General features: G+C 36.0%; 2 protein-coding genes across 4 annotated transcripts; both read left to right on the top strand.

The window, feature by feature from the left end:
- The first annotated feature begins 7,136 nt into the window (after nt 1-7,136).
- Nucleotides 7,137-14,088, top strand: pnkd (PNKD metallo-beta-lactamase domain containing). Its single transcript, XM_051712915.1, has 9 exons — nt 7,137-7,310; nt 7,623-7,738; nt 7,819-7,931; nt 8,252-8,310; nt 9,765-9,857; nt 10,033-10,199; nt 10,445-10,531; nt 10,627-10,742; nt 11,797-14,088. The coding sequence occupies exons 1-9, from the start codon at nt 7,150-7,152 to the stop codon at nt 11,968-11,970; spliced, it is 1,086 nt and encodes a 361-aa protein (XP_051568875.1). The 5' UTR covers nt 7,137-7,149; the 3' UTR covers nt 11,971-14,088.
- A 510-nt stretch (nt 14,089-14,598) lies between these two features.
- Nucleotides 14,599-18,227, top strand: LOC127449475 (ciliogenesis-associated TTC17-interacting protein-like). 3 transcript variants are annotated; one of them, XM_051712917.1, is made up of 6 exons: nt 14,599-14,780; nt 14,948-15,034; nt 15,295-15,462; nt 15,638-15,762; nt 17,498-17,574; nt 17,680-18,227. In XM_051712917.1, exons 3-6 carry the CDS (start codon nt 15,367-15,369, stop codon nt 17,919-17,921), a joined length of 540 nt encoding a protein of 179 aa, XP_051568877.1. In that variant the 5' UTR covers nt 14,599-14,780; nt 14,948-15,034; nt 15,295-15,366; the 3' UTR covers nt 17,922-18,227. The 3 variants fall into 3 exon arrangements, with proteins under 3 accessions (XP_051568877.1, XP_051568879.1, XP_051568878.1); XM_051712919.1 differs by lacking the exons at nt 14,948-15,034; nt 15,295-15,462; XM_051712918.1 differs by lacking the exons at nt 14,599-14,780; nt 14,948-15,034 and having other exon boundaries at nt 15,048-15,462.
- Nucleotides 18,228-18,524: the final 297 nt, after the last annotated feature.

Genomic DNA, 18,524 nt, shown 5'->3' with positions numbered 1-18,524 from the left:
AATATATTGATCTTTTAAAATAAGTCTATCTTTATGCTCTTATAAATCGCTTCACCTAAAAAAAAAAAAAAAAAAAAACAAACACCCTTTTGTAACAAGTCCCGAGGTGTGATGAACAAGACACACCCAAGCTGCGATATGGCAAGCCATTTTGACATTTATTTCTTAAAACTAACTAGTATCTATTTTTATGTTACTAGTACTTATTTTTTAGTGACTAGCAACGATTCCATTAGATACTAGTACTTATTCAATAGTTACTAGTAAACTAACTAACACTTTTTGGTTTTCTTAAGTTTGTGTAAATGTACTTGGGGTTTGATGTATTTTTCTTTTTTCACATTAATTCCACATGTGTCTATTACACATATATGGTCTTGTTTCATGAACACAGCATATACTTTTTTTGCAGTCTACCTCGAAAAAAAGAATGTGCACATTGTAACTTTTCACTTTCTTTTTTCTTTTTTTCAGGTAAGGGACACATTGTAATCCCCTCAACAAATGTATCTGATCTAATTAAAAAGCCTAGAAGATAATCTAAATTTTCATGTCAAGAAAAGCAATTTATTAACTTTGTCATATACTGTATAATATAGCAATAATTTTGACACTTGAAAATAAATACACAACAAAGCCACAACACTGACTGAAATAATGCATGGATTGATGACAAAACACTCACACGCACTCCCGCACACACACACACACACACGCATTAAGGGGAATTATGTAAATTACATATCTGACTGCATGGAATTGCATATAGTTTTTTGTAATTGCGGCACATTGTAATGCAGTGTTACAACGTGCCCCGTCGGTGCAACTGGGATTTAAACCTGGCTGGTCACTTCTGCTGGCTATCTGAGAATTAAAAGACTATGTAAAATGCTTGCTAAAAGACTGGAGATTAAAATGATACCAAGTGTGCCTCATTTTAAATAAACAGTAAAAACAGAGATTAAAATTTTTACCCAGAAAACTGAAACATCAACACTGCTGAATGGACAATTAATGGCATAGACATTACAGAACTGCTGAGCAGCATGATGAAATAAATAAATGAAATGAAAAAGGGTATCATGTTTTTTCTATATATCCCACACACACTTCAGTAATACAATACATGGCTAATTGAATTATAAGAGGCAATTGAAGTCAGTTGCTTTATAATTTTATTGTAGACTGTCTTATTTTTTAATCCATGATGACACTTTTCCTTAAAGATTATGTGCAATGAATTACAGTAAATTATAATTTATCTGATGATTACAGCGAACTACCATGACTGTAAATAGGCACAGAACCAACATCTGTTTCTGAGGAGAATGCTTCTTTCTGTGTTCATAATCTCTTTCTTTTTTTTCATCCATAAATCGATATTTATTTGCACTCTGTCTGACCTCGGATCATTCCTAGGAAGAAAACAAATCGGCCTAAATGCGTCAGTGCCTCTTTGACTTATATGCAGTCAGTCAGCGCTTGTTGTTGCTCTCAGTCAATAAAGAAGTAGGCCTATACAACTGCAAGTAAAGAAATTCTTGGTTCTATTCTATTATAAATTCAGTTCTGTATTGGGAGATACTTAACCAGTGGTGTAGTAGTGTCTGAGGAGGTGGGCATACTGTGGATTTATGAAGGATTCTTAAAATTCTTGCTGGCATGGTGTACAGAAGAACTAAGAACCATGGTAACTTGCTAATATGTGTCGTGTAACTTGCTAACTTGATGTTAAATATGTATTTAAATGTATAGGTCTTAACAATGTTCATTTCATTAGGCTACTATAAAAATTACTCTATTTAATAAACTTATAAATACATAATATGCAATAAACTGTTAAGCATTGTATATCTTATATGAGTGTAGTAATGTTCACGTTAACACGTTATCTTGTATTACCATATATAGCCTAAGTAAGAATTAATGGTTAGGCTAATTGTTTTATTCATGTACTATAATGTGCTTTTCTGTGTATAGTGAACAGTGTTGGGTATAATGCATTACAAAGTAATTAATTACTGTAATTAAATTACTTTTTCATGAAAAAAGTAAAGTAAGGGATTACTCTTAATTTTTCAGTAATTTAATTAGTCACTTCTGATGTAATTGCGTTAAATACTGTATAGACTATAGAACAATTCTATATAAAACAATAGTGAATTTAAAACAGAAATTTAACGTCTAATGTTAAAATTTATGTTTTCTAATGTAACGCTGCCCCCTTAAATTCTTTGGCCAGTTCATGAATAATTTATTTGATTTAATATGATTTATTTGAAAGAATTAAAAGAACAGATTCATGTCTATCCTTGTATTTTTCATCAGGTCAAGGTTGAGCAGGGTTTTAGAAAGTAATTAGTAAGAAGTAATGCAATTACTTTTCAGACAGAGTAATTAGTACAGTACTCTAATTACACTGTAGAAGATGTAATTAGTAGTTAGTAATTAATAACTTTTTTAGAGTAACTTTCCCAACACTGATTTTGACGCGAGACACTGAAATGGTTTTACTACTTAGAAATATACATTTAAATTATTTGATATCATGATTAAAACGGTACCACCGACAGCAGTAAAAGGCCCCAAAAAACACGTTTGATATAATTACGGGACACAGTTGTCCAGCCTCTGCAAAGAGCATCAAAAACTAACATGGGAGTGGGCCTGGGTAGCTCAGTGAGTAAAGACACTGACTACCACCCCTGGAGTCGCAAGTTCGAATCCAGGGCGTGCTGAGTGACTCCAGCCAGGTCTTCTAAGCAACCAAATTGGCCCAGTTGCTAGGGAGGGTAGAGTAACATGGGGTAACCTCCTTGTGGTCGCTATAATGTGGTTCTTGCTCTCGGTGGGGCGCGTGGTGAGTTGTGCGTAGATGCTGCAGTGAAAAGCGTGAAGCCTCCACACGCACTACATCTCCACGGTAACGTGCTCAACAAGCCACGTAATGAGATGTGTGGATTGATGGTCTCAGATGCCTCTGCCACCCGGATTGAGGCGAGTCACTATGCCACCACACCACCATGAGGACTTAGAGCGCATTGGGAATTGGGCATTCTAAATTGGGGAGAAAAAGGGGAGAAAAAAACAAAAAAACTAGCACGGGTGCAATAACATGCTGTATTTTCACAAAGTTTAATTGCATTAGTTAAATTTAAATGTAGATTTATATTTACATTTACATTCAGTCGAGTCTTGCCCTTCGTTCCAACGGGGTACTATATCTTACATGATATACTGTAACTGATGCAACAAACAGGCAAATCCAACTCATTTCTCTTTCTTTGTGTTTTCATTGATGCTATGCTAAAATTCCTAGAGCAGTTTAGCTATAATGATATTAAAACGATCCATTTCGATCTATATTGCAATATAGATGGGGGAATCTATGCCCCTGTATACAAGTGTATTTTTGCCAGTGCAGTAAAGACAAGATATACTTAAAATATAAAGTCTTAATATCTTATATGTTGTTTTTCACATAAATGTGTCTTGTTTTAAGGATTTTTAGATATTTGTAAATATTAAAATATGTTAAATATTATATTCAACATTCTCCAATAACAATTTTTTCTTCTGCAGTATAGCTCCTAAAGTAAATGTATGTAAGGGGTTTTAGATATTTATACTGGAAAACAAATAAAAAAAGACAAATCAAAAACCTTCTTTTTTGCATTGCATAATGGGCTAAACTACACTCTCACATTTTTGTTAACTTCGATCCATCTTTAACTCACAAAAAAATGAACTCTCTTCTTAATAGATCTGTATATCGCCGATTTTCTTTAGGATAAAATACACACCATGACACATACAGTATATTATGATTCACTATGTCACGAGCCATCATGTTATAATATAGCTGCAGCAAGCGGGCGCGAGGGAGGAGCGTCTCAGAGCGAGAGGGTTTATCAGCCAGGAGAAGTTTGAAACTCTCTCTCACTGTTTATCACGTGACTCATATATGCGGCTCTTTTTGTGCTTATATAGACAACCGCTTCCTTAATATTTGAACTTTAATAAAGAATGCATTTAAGATATAACGTCGGGGTGTTTCATTTTTAGATGCTCTGGCAAGTAAGTTTTGCTCAAGTGAAACGCCAGGTAAGGTTCCGCTTTATTTCATGTCAGGACGACACTGCTTCTGTATTTACTTATTTTGTATTTTTGTATTATTGTATTATGCCCTCATACTTTGCGATCCAAATCACCTTTGCGTCTGGACTGTTAGTTGCATTTTCTTCCTTTCTTCATTCAGGCGCGAGTGACAATGCTGCTGTTGCGTGTCATCAAAAATTATTTCACGTGGCATTAAATGAGATCAAACGACTATTACACAATGAAAATGTTTGTCAACAATTTTTTATTGTCGACGTTGTTGATAACGTCGACTAATCGTTTCAGCCCTACTTACAAGTAACAATTGTTTTTTTACCTGTCAAATGCAATGACTTGTCAGAATGATGACTGTAGAGTTTAATAAAAAATGTTACTAGTAACATTCTGAATAAGTATTAGCATCTAATGAATAAGTACTAGCATCTCATAAATAAGTACTAGTACCTAATGAATAAGTACTAGTATCTATTGAATAAGTACTAGTAGCTAATGAACAAGTACTAATATCAAATTAATAACTACTAGTATCTAATGGAGTAGTTACTAGTATCTAATGAATAAGCATTAGTATCTAATAATTAAGTACTGGTATCTGTTTAATAAGAACTAGTATCTATTGAATAAGTACTAGTATCTAATAAATAAGTACTAGTATCTAATGAATAAGTACTAGTATCTATTTAATAAATACTAGTACCTAATGAATAAGTACTAATGCCTAATGAATAAGTACTAGTACTTATTCATTATTCACTAGTACTTATTCATTATTCACTAGTACTTAATCAGTACTCAATTAGTACTATTATCTAATAATTAAGTACTAGTACTAATAAGTACTAATGCCTAATGAATAAGTACTAATGCCTAATGAATAAGTACTAGTACTTATTCATTATTCACTAGTACTTATTTATTATTCACTAGTACTTATTCAGTACTCAATTAGTACTAGTATCTAATGGAATAGTTACTAGTCACTAAAAAATAAGTACTAGTAACATAAAAATAGATACTAGTAAGTTTTAAGGAATAAATGTCAAAACAGCTTGCCATACTGGGATGTGTTCGTTCGGTTTCTAATCTTGCTGTCGTTGACTTTCACCAGGTGGCGCTAAATTGCATTACTACTCATTAAAGGAACAGTTCACCCAAAAATTAAAATTCACTCATCATTTACTCATGCCATCCCATATATGTGACTTTATTTAGAAAAATATCACAGCTCTGTAGGTCCACACAATGCAAGTGAATGGTGGCCAGAACTTTGAAGCTCCAAAAAGCACATAAAGGCATCATAAAAGTAATCCATAAGACTATAGTGGTTTAATCCATATCTTCTGAAGCGATCAAGCTTGATTACACTTCCTAGCGCCATTTAGTGCTCTACCAAAGTTCGGAATGGCATACTACCATACTACTCTTACATTTTCTGCCATAGACTACTCTAGTAAGAGTAGTATGGGTAGTATGCCATTCCAAACTCAGTCAGTCCGCTTGTCGGCTGTCTTTGGAATGCTCTCAGGCAGGCTGGGCAGCTATTTTGCTATGTAAAGTGCAGCTTCTATCTACCTGAATGGGAAAAGCGAAATATTCAAAATATTTGGTCAAGATTACAATCAAAGAAAATATTTCAAATCAGCAGTAAAATCTGACAACAATGGTATTTTACCTCAGATTACTCTACAAAACACAATTTTCCTGGCTTGTATAGCTAATGCACATGTGTGCTCTCGAGTTGATTCACAGGCGATGTAAATAATGCGCTTTACAGTAAGAATGATGTAAAGGAAAATAAAAAAACGAGTCTTTATGGTGATTGTTATTCTAGCTTTCTACATTTTGACCCTTGTGTGTCAATTTAAAAAAGTTACTCAGAGGTCCTTAGAGGACAAAAATGTCAGCGTCAAAAAACTGCCATAATAATATTATATATTCATATTATTTTCCACTTACAATTAGTTATTTTTTTAACCAACATCAGTCCTGATCATAACTACCAAATATTCATTTTTTTTTTTTTTTTTTTTTTTAGGATTTTAACCCTTTAAATGCCAGTTTGTTTATATAATGCCACTGTTGTTTCTTATGAAAAAAAAAAACACAAAAAAATAATAATTTTCCATGTACTAAATGCTAAGGAGAATTTCTTTCTTTCTTTTTTTTCTTTTTTTTTTTTTTTTGGATAATCACAGTCTGGGATATGTAAATGATTAGCAACAACATTGCTTTTGATGGATTATTATTTTTTGTGCAGTGTCAGGTTTAAAAACACACACACACACACACTCAGAAAAACTGCCATAATAATATTATATATTAATATTATTTTCCACTTTCACTGACTTCGATTTTTTTAGCCAACATCAGCCCTGATCATAACTACCAAATATTCATTCATTTTCAGGATTTTAACCCTTTAAATGTCAATTTGTTTACATAATGCCACTGTTGTTGTTTTTTACACACACACACACACACACACACACACACACATTTCTCAATACACACATACAAAACACACTCTGACATCCATACCAACACATCCACACAATTTTATCTGCATCATTTATTCAATTGTCCTGCAGTGCTCTATAATACAGCAAACAGAAAATAGGGGAAAAGCATGTATTTGCTCCATAGGCTAAACATGAGAAAAATGGCGACATCCGGTGGAAAATATTAAAAATTTTAATTTTGAAGCCAGGGCTCCAGAATGAAAGCATAATATCATAGAATTCATGATTTTATGCTTTAATGGCACTGGGATCAAATATTGCCGTTTTAATGGGTTTCAATGGGGACATTTTTGTCCTGAAGGTCCTGAGTGTAACTATTGTGTGTATTATAGATGTATTATAGGAACTGAGGTTGAAATATAAAAATTCCCCCAAAAATACACACCTTTGGCAAAATGTATCCCGTTGGCATTAACAGCCAAAATGATCGAAAAAACAAAAATGAAAAAGACAAAAATGTCCCGAAGGTCGCGCAAGGGTTAATTGCGTCATCGACGACGCGCCTACCATAATGGCGCTTCCGCAGTGGACGGTGTATTTACTTTGTATTGCTTCGATATGTGGAGGTGTTTACATCTGTCGTGTTTTTAAATGTGCCAGAAAAAGTTCATGGAAAAATAGTCTGATCGCTAGACTGATGGCTCGCACAGAGAAACCACTGTTTTGGATAGCGTAAGTGACTTGGCCCAGTTTATTTTGTTTTTCATACTGTTTTCTAATGCACACCTTTATGCTGTTCAGTGTTCACATGGATAGTTTTTGACTGTGACATTTGCATATATAAACGTAGTAAATGCCTTTTGTGCTGCTGCACACCCATAAGGAAAATGTATCATAGCTCTTCTTGCATAGTAATCATCATTGCTTAATTATGCTTTTTTTTTTTAGGATTATGGCTCATCAATGCCATGGTTTGATCAGTCTAACTATGGGTTCTCTAAACTGTGGTGCTTGTAATGAAAATCCGTTTATATACACATGCAGGTACTCTCTCTATACAAGGACCAAACTGGGGTACATGTTTCATAAGAGGCAGATGCGGAAAGCACGGGAGCGTTACCCCACCGGACACTCCAGAGCCCAACCCACTATCATCAACGGTGAGCAGACATGCCTATTACATCATACATTCAACAGTTGATTACCAGCACTCCATGTCAATCTGTCTTACTTCCAACAGGCATCAAGATAATACCAGTGCCCATCTTATCAGACAATTACAGCTATGTGGTCATTGACACTGCCTCAAATCTGGCTGTCGTGGTGGACCCCGCTGACCCCCAGCCTGTTCAGGTAGGGTTCAAAGCGCCTTTGCAATGGTTTCAGAAATGGATTCCTGGATTCCGTGTCTTACTGAAGTACAATTGCCAACCCACATGTGGTTTATTGGGAAATATTCCCCTTTCCTCACTAAGTTATTTCCTCTGGACATCCATCATGGTATTAGAGAGATTCCAAATCCAGTTTCTGGTCATTTTGGCATGCGTTGGTCCATTCTCAGTATGTGTTTTTAATGAATGGCTATGATCAGTTTTGTCATTATTAAAATACATAGGCCCTCTGATATACATGAAGAGATGCTCTATTTCATGGGATGACTTACTTCCACACAGGCATGCCTAGAGGAAGAGGGGGTGACATTACAAGCTGTTCTCTGCACACACAAACACTGGTAAGAAGATATCTGAAAATGTGGTTCAATGTGCCTTTTTCTCAGTTTTGGTGCCATAAAGCCTAGAACACAATGAATTGATGGAAATTTTGGTTTACACTTTACTAATGTTAACATTAGTAAATGCATTAGGTATCATAAACTAACATTGAACTAAATATTTTTACAGCATTCATTAATCTTGGTAACTGTCATTCATAAAGATACAATTATTTGCATGCTGAGTGACTCCAGTCAGGTCTCCTTAGCAACCAAATTGGCCCGGTTGCTAGGGAGGGTAGAGTCACATCGGGTAACCTCCTCGTGGTCACTATAATGTGGTTCTCGCTCTCGGTGGGGTGCGTGGTGTGTTGTGCGTGGATGCCGCGGAGAATAGCGTGAAGCCTCCACGTGCACTAGGTATCCGCGTGATAAGATGCGCAGATTGACGGTCTCAGACGCGGAGGCAACTGAGATTCGTCCTCCGCAACACCGGATTGAGGCGAGTCACTACGCCACCATGAGCGCATTGGGAATTGGGCATTCCAAATTGGGGAGAAAAGGGGAGAAAATCCTACAAAAGATAAAATTATTCATTCATTCCATTCTGCACAGTGGTCCTCTTAGAGCATACCAGTTAACTGCTAAATGAAAAGATCTGTTAGTTAGCAGTACCACATATCGCCCCTTGATATTACATTCAGATGGGTTCAAAGAATGCCTTGTTTATGGGAGAATTCTAGGTTTTGGTGCGTACATTTTCAGCCTCATTAAAGGAAAATTCTGGATTTAATTCAAGTTGAGCTCAATCGACAGCATTTGTGGCATACCACAAACAAATGTCTTGACTCATCCCTCCTGTTCTTTAAAAGAAAAGCAAAAATCGATGTTCCAGTGAGGCACTTACAATGGAAGTGAAAGGGGCCAATTTTTGGAGGGTTTAAAAGCGGAAATGTGAAGCTTCTAATTTTATTAAAGCACTCGCATTAAATCATCTGTTAAAACTCGTGCATTATTTGAGCTGTTAAGTAAAAAAAAAAATCTTTGTTTTACAGTCGTTTTAGTGTTCACAGCTTCATGTCGTCATGGCAACGAAGTTGTAAAATTGGATATAAGTTTACACAGATTACATCATTTGCAAGCAATTTTATCACAGTAAAATCATGTTAACAACACGCATATTATTTACGTCTTGTGGCTGTAGGTTTGAAACAGTGAGTATCCATTCACTTCCACTGTAAGTGCCTTAAGAAAAGGAGGGCCAAGTCAAAATTCATTTTTGTGGTAGTGAGCAACATTATGCCACAAATGCTGTCGATTGAGCTTAACCACGAAATATTCCTTTAGGATCACATTCCCCTAGTCCGCAAGATGTGTTTGTGAGGCATCTGCATTCATTTAATAGACTATCAATCAAGACCGCATATGAGCCAAACAAGCAAATTTAATTAAACTGTACTTTTTGTCCTCACCAGGGACCACAGTGGAGGGAACAGGGCTTTAAAGAGACGCTACAGTTCCTGTCAAGTGTATGGGAATGCTATGGACAACATTCCAGGCCTCACACAGTCAGTGCCTTTTAATATATTTTGCTGTTACATCATTTGTCTTTTTAACTTTTAAATGTAGCCTTTAAATTGAAAAATGAAAAAATGCAAAACGGTATTTGAGAATGCTTTGGTGTAGTAGACCGTGCTTAATATGCAACAGACCAGTTAGATTGATGTTTTCTGTATTGTTTAGCCCCCTGTCAGACAAAGACACTATAGATTTGGGAACTCGGCTGCACTTCAGGGCCTTTTTCACACCTGGGCACACAGTGGGTCATGTGATCTACCTGCTTGATGGCCGGGCGATCGGTGGCCCCAGCAGCTTATTTTCAGGGGATCTTGTATTCCTCTCTGGATGTGGTAAGTCTTATCACTTATCAAGTAAATTGCGCACTTCACTTCTCAGAGTAATGCAGAGATATGCAGTTGTATATCATTTTGTTTCAAATATTGTATTGTTATTGTAACCTGCTTGCAATGTTTGACATTTTGCCATACTATTTATATGCCTTTATGCAAGGCATACCAAACTGCATGCAAGAATGTAGCATTCCTAAATCCAACCAGTTCTATTTAAAGCTCTGACTCATTTCCATCCCTTGTAGGGAGAATGTTTGAGGGTAATGCCTCAACTATGTTGTCATCTCTAGACACAGTGGGATCACTAAACGATGACACTCTGCTTTGGCCTGGTAAGCCTAGAAATACTTCAGCCTAGTATGTTTGGGCATGAATTTCTCAGGAAAGGCTTCATGTTCATGTTATAATGTGTGTCTTTTTTTCTTAGGGCATGAGTATGCAGAAGATAACCTGCTGTTTGCTGCTGAGGTGGAGCCTTGCAATGTTGTGCGGGACCAGAAGTTGCAGTGGGTGCTTCAACAGAGGGGTCAGAGATTGTGCACGGTAAAGAAAAAGATGTCTTGTGGGGGCCTTTAACATCGAATATGTCTTTGCATCCATCCGCTCTGTCTTTCAATTGTTTTCCTATGTAACCATGCACTTCGATAGTTGTGCCGTGTCTCACCGTTTTTTTCTTCTTCAGCGTCTTCAGTGTAGGAATGGCATGGTTTTTAGATGCTGTGTCAAGTGTCAAGAACTTCCAACTGTAAAAAACGCACCTCAAGACACCTGCATTTGTGTGTGTTTAGGTTAAAGCTAAGACACAGTAGAACAATAGAATGAAATGCCTTGGTTTTGATTTCACGGGGTCTTTAATATGACTCTAATGGATCACTTCTGAAAACACGTTGACATATTCCTACCAGCCAAGCTTAATTTAAAGGGACAGTTCCCCCAAAAATGAAAATTCTCTCATTTACTGACCCTCATGCCATAAGATGTGTATGATGTTCATTCTTCAGCAGAACACAGATGAAGATTTTTAGAAGAATATCTCAGCTCTGTAGGTCCATACAATGCAAGTGAATGATAGCCAGAACTTTGAAGCTCCAAAAAGCACATAAAGGCAGCATAAAAGTAATCCAGTGGTTTAATCAGTGTCTTTGGAAGCAATCTAATCGATTTTGGGTGAGAACAGACCAAAATATTAATCGTCTTTTTTCTTGCTGTAGCAGTCTCTGGGCACGATCATGATTTCAAGCTTGATCACACTTCCTATTGCGTCATGCCTGTGCAGAGCGCTAGATGTCGCCAGGATGTGTAATCAATCTTGAAATCATAATCGCCAAGTGGACTACTGATTTATAGTGCAAAAGACATTATATTTTGGTCTGTTGTCACCCAAAAGCAATTAGATTAAATTGGATTAAACCACTGACGTTTTATGGATTGCATTTATGCTGCCTTTATGCGCTTTTTGGGTGAACTATTCCTTTAAATTAGTTTTGAAAAGTGACCTCTCTTATGAGAAGTATATGAACTGCTTGATGTTGTGAATCCAGTCTCATGAGGCCTCGAGGCATAAAAAACAGCTCTGTTCTCACTCCTTTTCACACAGTGTCCATCCACTCTGGCAGAGGAGAAGCAGTACAATCCCTTCTTGCGGAGTCACAGCCAGGATCTCCACTGTGCTCTCGGCCTACAGCAAAAGCAGGACGAGGACTGGACTTCATATCGGGCCCGTGTATTAGAGGAGCTCCGTAGACGAAAGGACATTTATAAGGGCCGATAAGGCCTTGTTTCATAGAGCTGTTCAGCAGTGACGTCAGTTTGTAGCAGTGGGTTTTTATAATGGGATTTTTCAATTTATGAGTAAAATAAGGTCTGTGGTAAAACATACTTTTTTTTTATTTTGAAGATACTTCGATGTTTTGTTCTGCAACATAATTTACACACAGTCATACCTCAAACATACATTTTTAAGCTGCTGTGTTTTAAAAATACATTTATGTTGCTAGATAAAGACTACAAATACCACAAGCATGTGAGTGTATGTGCCTGACCAAACACAAAACCATAGTAGGTCTTATCTAGCAACTTGTTTGCAATACATTCTTTTTCTATTTTTTAAAATATGGCGGCTTTAAAATTCACATTTGGGATATGCTTGTTTGTAATTTATGTATTTATGTTAACATCCAATTATCTTAAAGTAATGTTTACCACAGACTTTATTTTATTAATAAATTCAAAATGTGTGATTATAAAAACCCATAGGAAAATCCTGAGGGAACCCATGGCTCGAAAATGCTAATTCTCTTCTGTGTTTTGGACTACAACTTGAGCTGCTCTATTGGGATTTGGAGGGAGAAAACACTAAAACCATTCCAAGCTAAACATGCAGTGTTCCCTGCATAAAAGTGCGTTGGATCACTTTAAGATGAAAGCACTAATGTGAATTTGAACGGTTTTGTGTGAGAGTAAAATGCATAGAAATGTAGATTTGGGCATTATTTTATTTTTTTTATTATTTTTTTTTTTTTTACTTTAAAGTTTTCTTAGACTGTGAGCACCATTGTCTGAAATTTAACATTTCTTTAATGAAGTATTAATAACATCCAACAGCGCTTGTTTCTGACCCTTGACACTTTGTGTTGGAGATCCCACATTTTGAATGACCAGCTATTAGAATACTTATGGTACCAGAAGCACTGATATTTATGAAAGTTTTGTGATAAAACAAACCCATGAATCATTAACAAAAAAGTGACTGTCTTCATTGTGTTGCACCGTGAGAGATTGCGCAATTATATCAGAGATTATTTAGCAGAGACGGGCCACTTCTATTAAAATGAATGGGAGAAATTGGAACGCTCAACCAAGGAGCTCTGAGCGCCCAACGGTCAACGGATGTAGAAAGAAAGTCCTGCCTTACAGTAAAAGAGCCAATCACATTTTATATACAGACATCGCCTGTCAATCAACTCTAGAACGAGCATGCGCATTAGCTATATAAGCTGGGACATTTTTTTTTTTTTTTTTTTTTTTTTTTTTTTTGGTAATATGAGGTAAAGAATCACAATTTATGAGACCAGTATTGTCAGATTTGATTGCTGATTTGAAATATGTTCTTTGATCGTAATCATGACCAACCGTTTTTGAGATTTTGATCTTTCCCCATTCAAGTAGATAGGAGCTGCACTGATATGACTGGAAATAGCCTCACGAGAGTGTTCCAAAGATGACCGACAGTGGACTGACTTACTAGAAAGACTTTTATAAGAAGATTTAAGGTACTATTTGACAACTTCGTAACCAAGGAGACCAAAGATGCTAGTAAGTTTGGGGCATGAGCGAAAAACACATCTAGACCCTTAATAAAATGGCTTAAAGACCTTTATATAGTTGCTGCTAGTACTATTTTCTGTCTGCTATTTTGGGGTCAGGGACCATCTGTTAATGGCATCAGAGGTAAACTGTTGAGAGTCCCTAACATACATACGGTTGTGTTGTAATATTATTTTGTTTCTTTTCTGTGCAATTTGAATCCTTCAAAACTGCATGATGGAGGATGAAGTGCAGTGCGCTTTGTTTTTTCTTTTAGTATCATCTCAGCCTTTAAAGGTGCACTCAGTATTTTTTTTATTTTCATAATTAAAGTTTAACTCCTTAAAAAATAACTAAGTTTGAAACATATGTATAAGACCATGATCACACACATGATATGAAGACTCCAGTCATATCAGTAACCTTATAAAAGGCTGTTTAAATCTACAGAGAGAGGGTCCCCTCATGGAGACTGCCATCATGATCAAACAATAAGTCACTTAAAGGGTTAGTTCACCCAAATGCCAAATCATTTACTCACCCTTATGCCATCCCAGATGTGTATGACTTTCTTTCTTCAGCAGGACACAAATTAAGATTTTTAGAAGAATTTCTCAGCTCTTTTGGTCCATACAATGCAAGTGAATGGGTGCCAAAATGTTAAAGCTCCAAAAATCACACAAATCAGCATAAAAGTAACCCATGAGACTCCAGTGGTTAAATCTATGTCTTCAGAAGCGATTTGATAGGTGTGGGTGAGAAATATCAATATTTAAGTCAATTTTTACAATAAATTCTCCATGCTCAGTCAATCTCAACTTTAACTTTCACATTTTTCTTCGTGCATATCGCCCCCTACTGGGAAGGGAGAACAATTTAAAGCAAAAATGGGCTTAAATATGAATCTGTTTCTCACCCACACCTATAATATCACTTCAAAAGATATGGATTTAACCTTCATATGGATTACTTTTATGATGCCTTTACGAGATCTTTGGAGTATCAAAATTTTGGCACCCATTCACTTGCATTGTATGGACCTACAGAGCTGAAATATTCTTCTAAAAATCTTTGTTTGTGTTCAACAGATGAAAGAAAGTCATACACATCTGGGATGGCATGAGGGTGAGTAAATCATGAGATAATTTTCATTTTGGGTGAACTATACCTTTAAGATTGTTAAAACCTATGCTTGATCCATGTATTGACAACAGCCTATACAGTGTATCCGGAAGGCTTGAGATATTGGAAGAGAATCATCGTGAATATGTAAAGGTATCTTTCTTCTTGTCATAAAACAACATTTATGAAATTGTACAACAGGTTTCCTCTAATTTTCATTTGAGTCAATACTTGTTAACCTATTATTTAAAGTTACACAATATGCCAGTCTACACTCAAATTTAAAGCCACCTTGATCTTAAGTGTTGTAAATGTTCTAGCTGGACAGCCACACACTGGACTGAAAGGTACATCGGGTTAGACAAGATGAACAGCTAGTGGTAAACAGGATAATTTCAGAGAAAGAGGTGAGCATTATGCTACATACTCACTAATGCATTTTGTGAAAAAGCTAAAATATATATATATATATATATATATATATATATATATATATAATTATTATCATTATTTAAATAATTGTATTAAATGAAATACACATTTGAAAAAGTCATTGTGTGTGTATGTTTTGGGGCCATACATGCCAGTGCATTTTGCATGCTGCTTAAAAAAAACAAAAAACAATCTGCTCTTCTAATAATTAAAAGTCTTGAAACTAATTTTGAAGGGAGTGAAGACTCGAACCCAGGCATTACCATTGAGCTCTCTAAAAGGCTTGGTGTCTGAGGCTTCCATCTTCATGATCCTGCACATACTGGCACGACAAAAGATTGTTCCAGAAAACATGACATTCCTGTCATTTAATGAAGATAGTGTGATATCAAATTCAACCTATGTAAGTCTTTAGGCAGGGAGATTTTTGCTTATGCTTATATTTCAGAAAATCCCTTGGATGTCAATGTATAGATCATATCAGTGTGATTAGCAGATGTAAATATGTATGGTGTGCTAACTATCAATGTTGCATGAGATTGATGTTATTTTATCTATAATGCACTTGTTTGCTTTAGAGAACTCTTGGTTGGAAGAAGCAGATGATTGGGAAAGAATTGGTCGATATCTTTGGAATTGAAAGGACTGTCTCCTCTTCAAAGGACTTCCCAGCAACTTGGCATTGCTACTTCCTGTCTGATGGGTAGGATACCTTTATTTTCTTCAGCTAGAATGGTGGTCTGCAAGGCCCCCCACTGACCAAAATAATTTTCACAGGCCCCCTCCCATCAAAAACATTATCCAAGTGAGCGCTCAGCGCTGCATTTTCACCAGAGTGAGAAATATGATGCCAGTTTATGTTGAAATCTTGACTTTTTTTTTAGCAGTTTTTAATCAATATAAATTATTTTAAATAATTCATTAAAATGTAATCATATCATTCATATTAGTTGTAAGGACATCACCTTTTACTAAAACTGTCTATGGATGATAGCTGTTGAATTTTATCCCACCATAGTTTACAAACTTAAAGGGGTCATGACATGAGGAATCAAATTTTCCTTGATCTTTTGACATACTGTATAAGAGGTCACTGTACTATTAAAAACATACTGTAAATTTCAGAACTGAAAACTTCCCCCTTAATAGATAAACAGCATTTATTTAAACCAGGCTCCAGTAACGGGATGTTTCGATTTTGTGGAACTTGTGATGTAACAAGTACCTAATACATCTGCATATGACTGTCTCTTCATTTTTCGTCATTGCACCCTTGGCCCCGCCCACCGGTGCTCAGTTACACAGGTGAAGAGGAGAGAGGGCCTGTCATGGGAGATTCATCTACACCAAAGGGGACTTACACAGGATACCTTCATGTGCCTATCTGGATTTGAATGTTTTTCTACATAAACATGCACTAGATGAATGTCTTTGCCCATTATCATGCATCTTGCGCCCCTTTTAAAAGACGCAATGTCAAGTTATAACTCTAAAAAGGAGACCTCCATTCTTCATTCAGCTGCGCAGTTTCTTGCTGTTTTGAAGGCATCCAGGACCGTTTTTGCACCCATCTGTGCTATATTTAATTGTTAGTCTTTTGTAAACATGCACTAGATGGACATCTTTGTTCGTTTTGATGCATTTCCAGCGATGTGCACTGTGTTTTAAGAGCGGTACAAGCGCAACTATTAAAAACACGTCTCATACTGCTGCTGCCACAGACTGGGAGAAACACATGCAGTCCTGTGTGTAAACAAACACAGAATATGTGAAGACCAGCATCTCTGCTTTGGCCTGTTGAAGCCGGTTGAAACACCCAACATCACCATGGATTGTATTACATTTGTGTATTCATAACATTTCAGTGTGGTTTGCTTGTGAATCTGTCAATACGTGATTCAAGCTCTGCAAAGGAACTGTTATTGAATGAGCATTAATAAAGATGGGGCAGTTAAAAACTATTGGACCCGAAGCAAATCTGGAAGTAAACAGTTTCATTCACGAATATTTCAAATGTCATGACTGTTTAATAGTTAAGGTGCCACTGTGCTTAAAGTATTCAGATGCAATGTATTGGGTGAACATTATGTGTAAACCCTGAAATTTAATTTATAATGTTGTGGTGCTTGTTGTTCATTTTCTTCCGACTGAGTTTCAAATAAGACAATATTGGAGGGGCACGATGTTAGCCAATCAGAACAGTGGGCATTTACATTGAAGTCTTAAAGGGCCAGAGAGCTTTAAACCAAGCTTTTCAGACAGAGGGCCAGAGACAGGGTTTAAAATTATTATATATTACTATAATATGTCATGACCCCTTTAAAGTTTTTGACTACTTGACGATGTTTCATTTTCTTATTACAAGCATTTACGGGAAGGGTAATCAACATATTTAGAAGTCTGAACATTAATTTCTCCTAAAATGTTTTTACATTTAGGCATCTAGCAAGCAGATTGCAATTGGGCGCACCTGCAATGATGAAGATACTGCATTTGCCGCTCATGCTCGATGGAGGTTTGAAGACTTTATGATCAGAAAATACCTATGTGATCAGAAAACTCAGCATTAGTCTTTACAGAATATTTGCAGTAAGATATATTGTAAGTATTGGGTTTTTAGTTTTTTCAGTGGAGAAAGGCCAGATTCCTGTGTTTGAAAAGAAGCCACTCCTGTGGGATGAAGACATGGAGCTTTACTCAAAGTTTCTTGACAGAAAGATGGCAGTGTCTGTACAAAAGCATAAAGCTAAAATGTTATCACTCAGAAGAGTTAATATCCTGATCTCAAAAACAATATATTATTGCACGTGTATACTGATTCTCTTATTCATGAAAACAGGTCCTCAAATCAATGAAATATAACATTTTAGCTTTATGCTTTTGTACAGACACTGCCACCTTTCTGTCAAGAAACTTTGAGTAAAGCTCCATGTCTTCATCCCACAGGAGTGGCTTCTTTTCTTTTCTTTTTTTTTTTTCCTGACTTCCTGCAGTTTCTGCTGTTGAGGAAACCTCAAGATGTCTTCTCCTTTGCACCCTTTGCCTCTCAAAGTTCCCTGGGAAAACCCTGTAAAGATTTCCAGAACTCTAACATTCCAGAAATACTGGATAATAAATCGTTACCTAAGGTGTTTTATGTTACAGAAAGAATAAATAAAGGTTTTCTTCCAATGCTGCATTTGTACTAATGACTTTGTATTCTGTTTTTGTATATAATGCAAAAGTATGTGGTTCATCTGGATAAGTTTGTAACCAGCTTCTTATGTGAAGGTAGAGGTAGAAGGTAGAACTGATAGTTCATCGCCCGTGGTAAATAACTATTGTACACATATTTTCCTAGATAATTAAAAAATAGTTATTTTCATTTTTAATAATTTTTAAGAAAGAATTAGAACATAGCTGAAACAGAATTCACACTGTTTTATATATATATATATATATATATAATTATAATTTTTATAATTA

Source organism: Myxocyprinus asiaticus, chromosome 12 (genome assembly GCF_019703515.2).
Source record: "Myxocyprinus asiaticus isolate MX2 ecotype Aquarium Trade chromosome 12, UBuf_Myxa_2, whole genome shotgun sequence".
Lineage (NCBI taxonomy): Eukaryota > Metazoa > Chordata > Actinopteri > Cypriniformes > Catostomidae > Myxocyprinus > Myxocyprinus asiaticus.
Note: the sequence above shows the minus strand (reverse complement) of the source record. Positions and strands in the feature narration are given on the sequence as shown.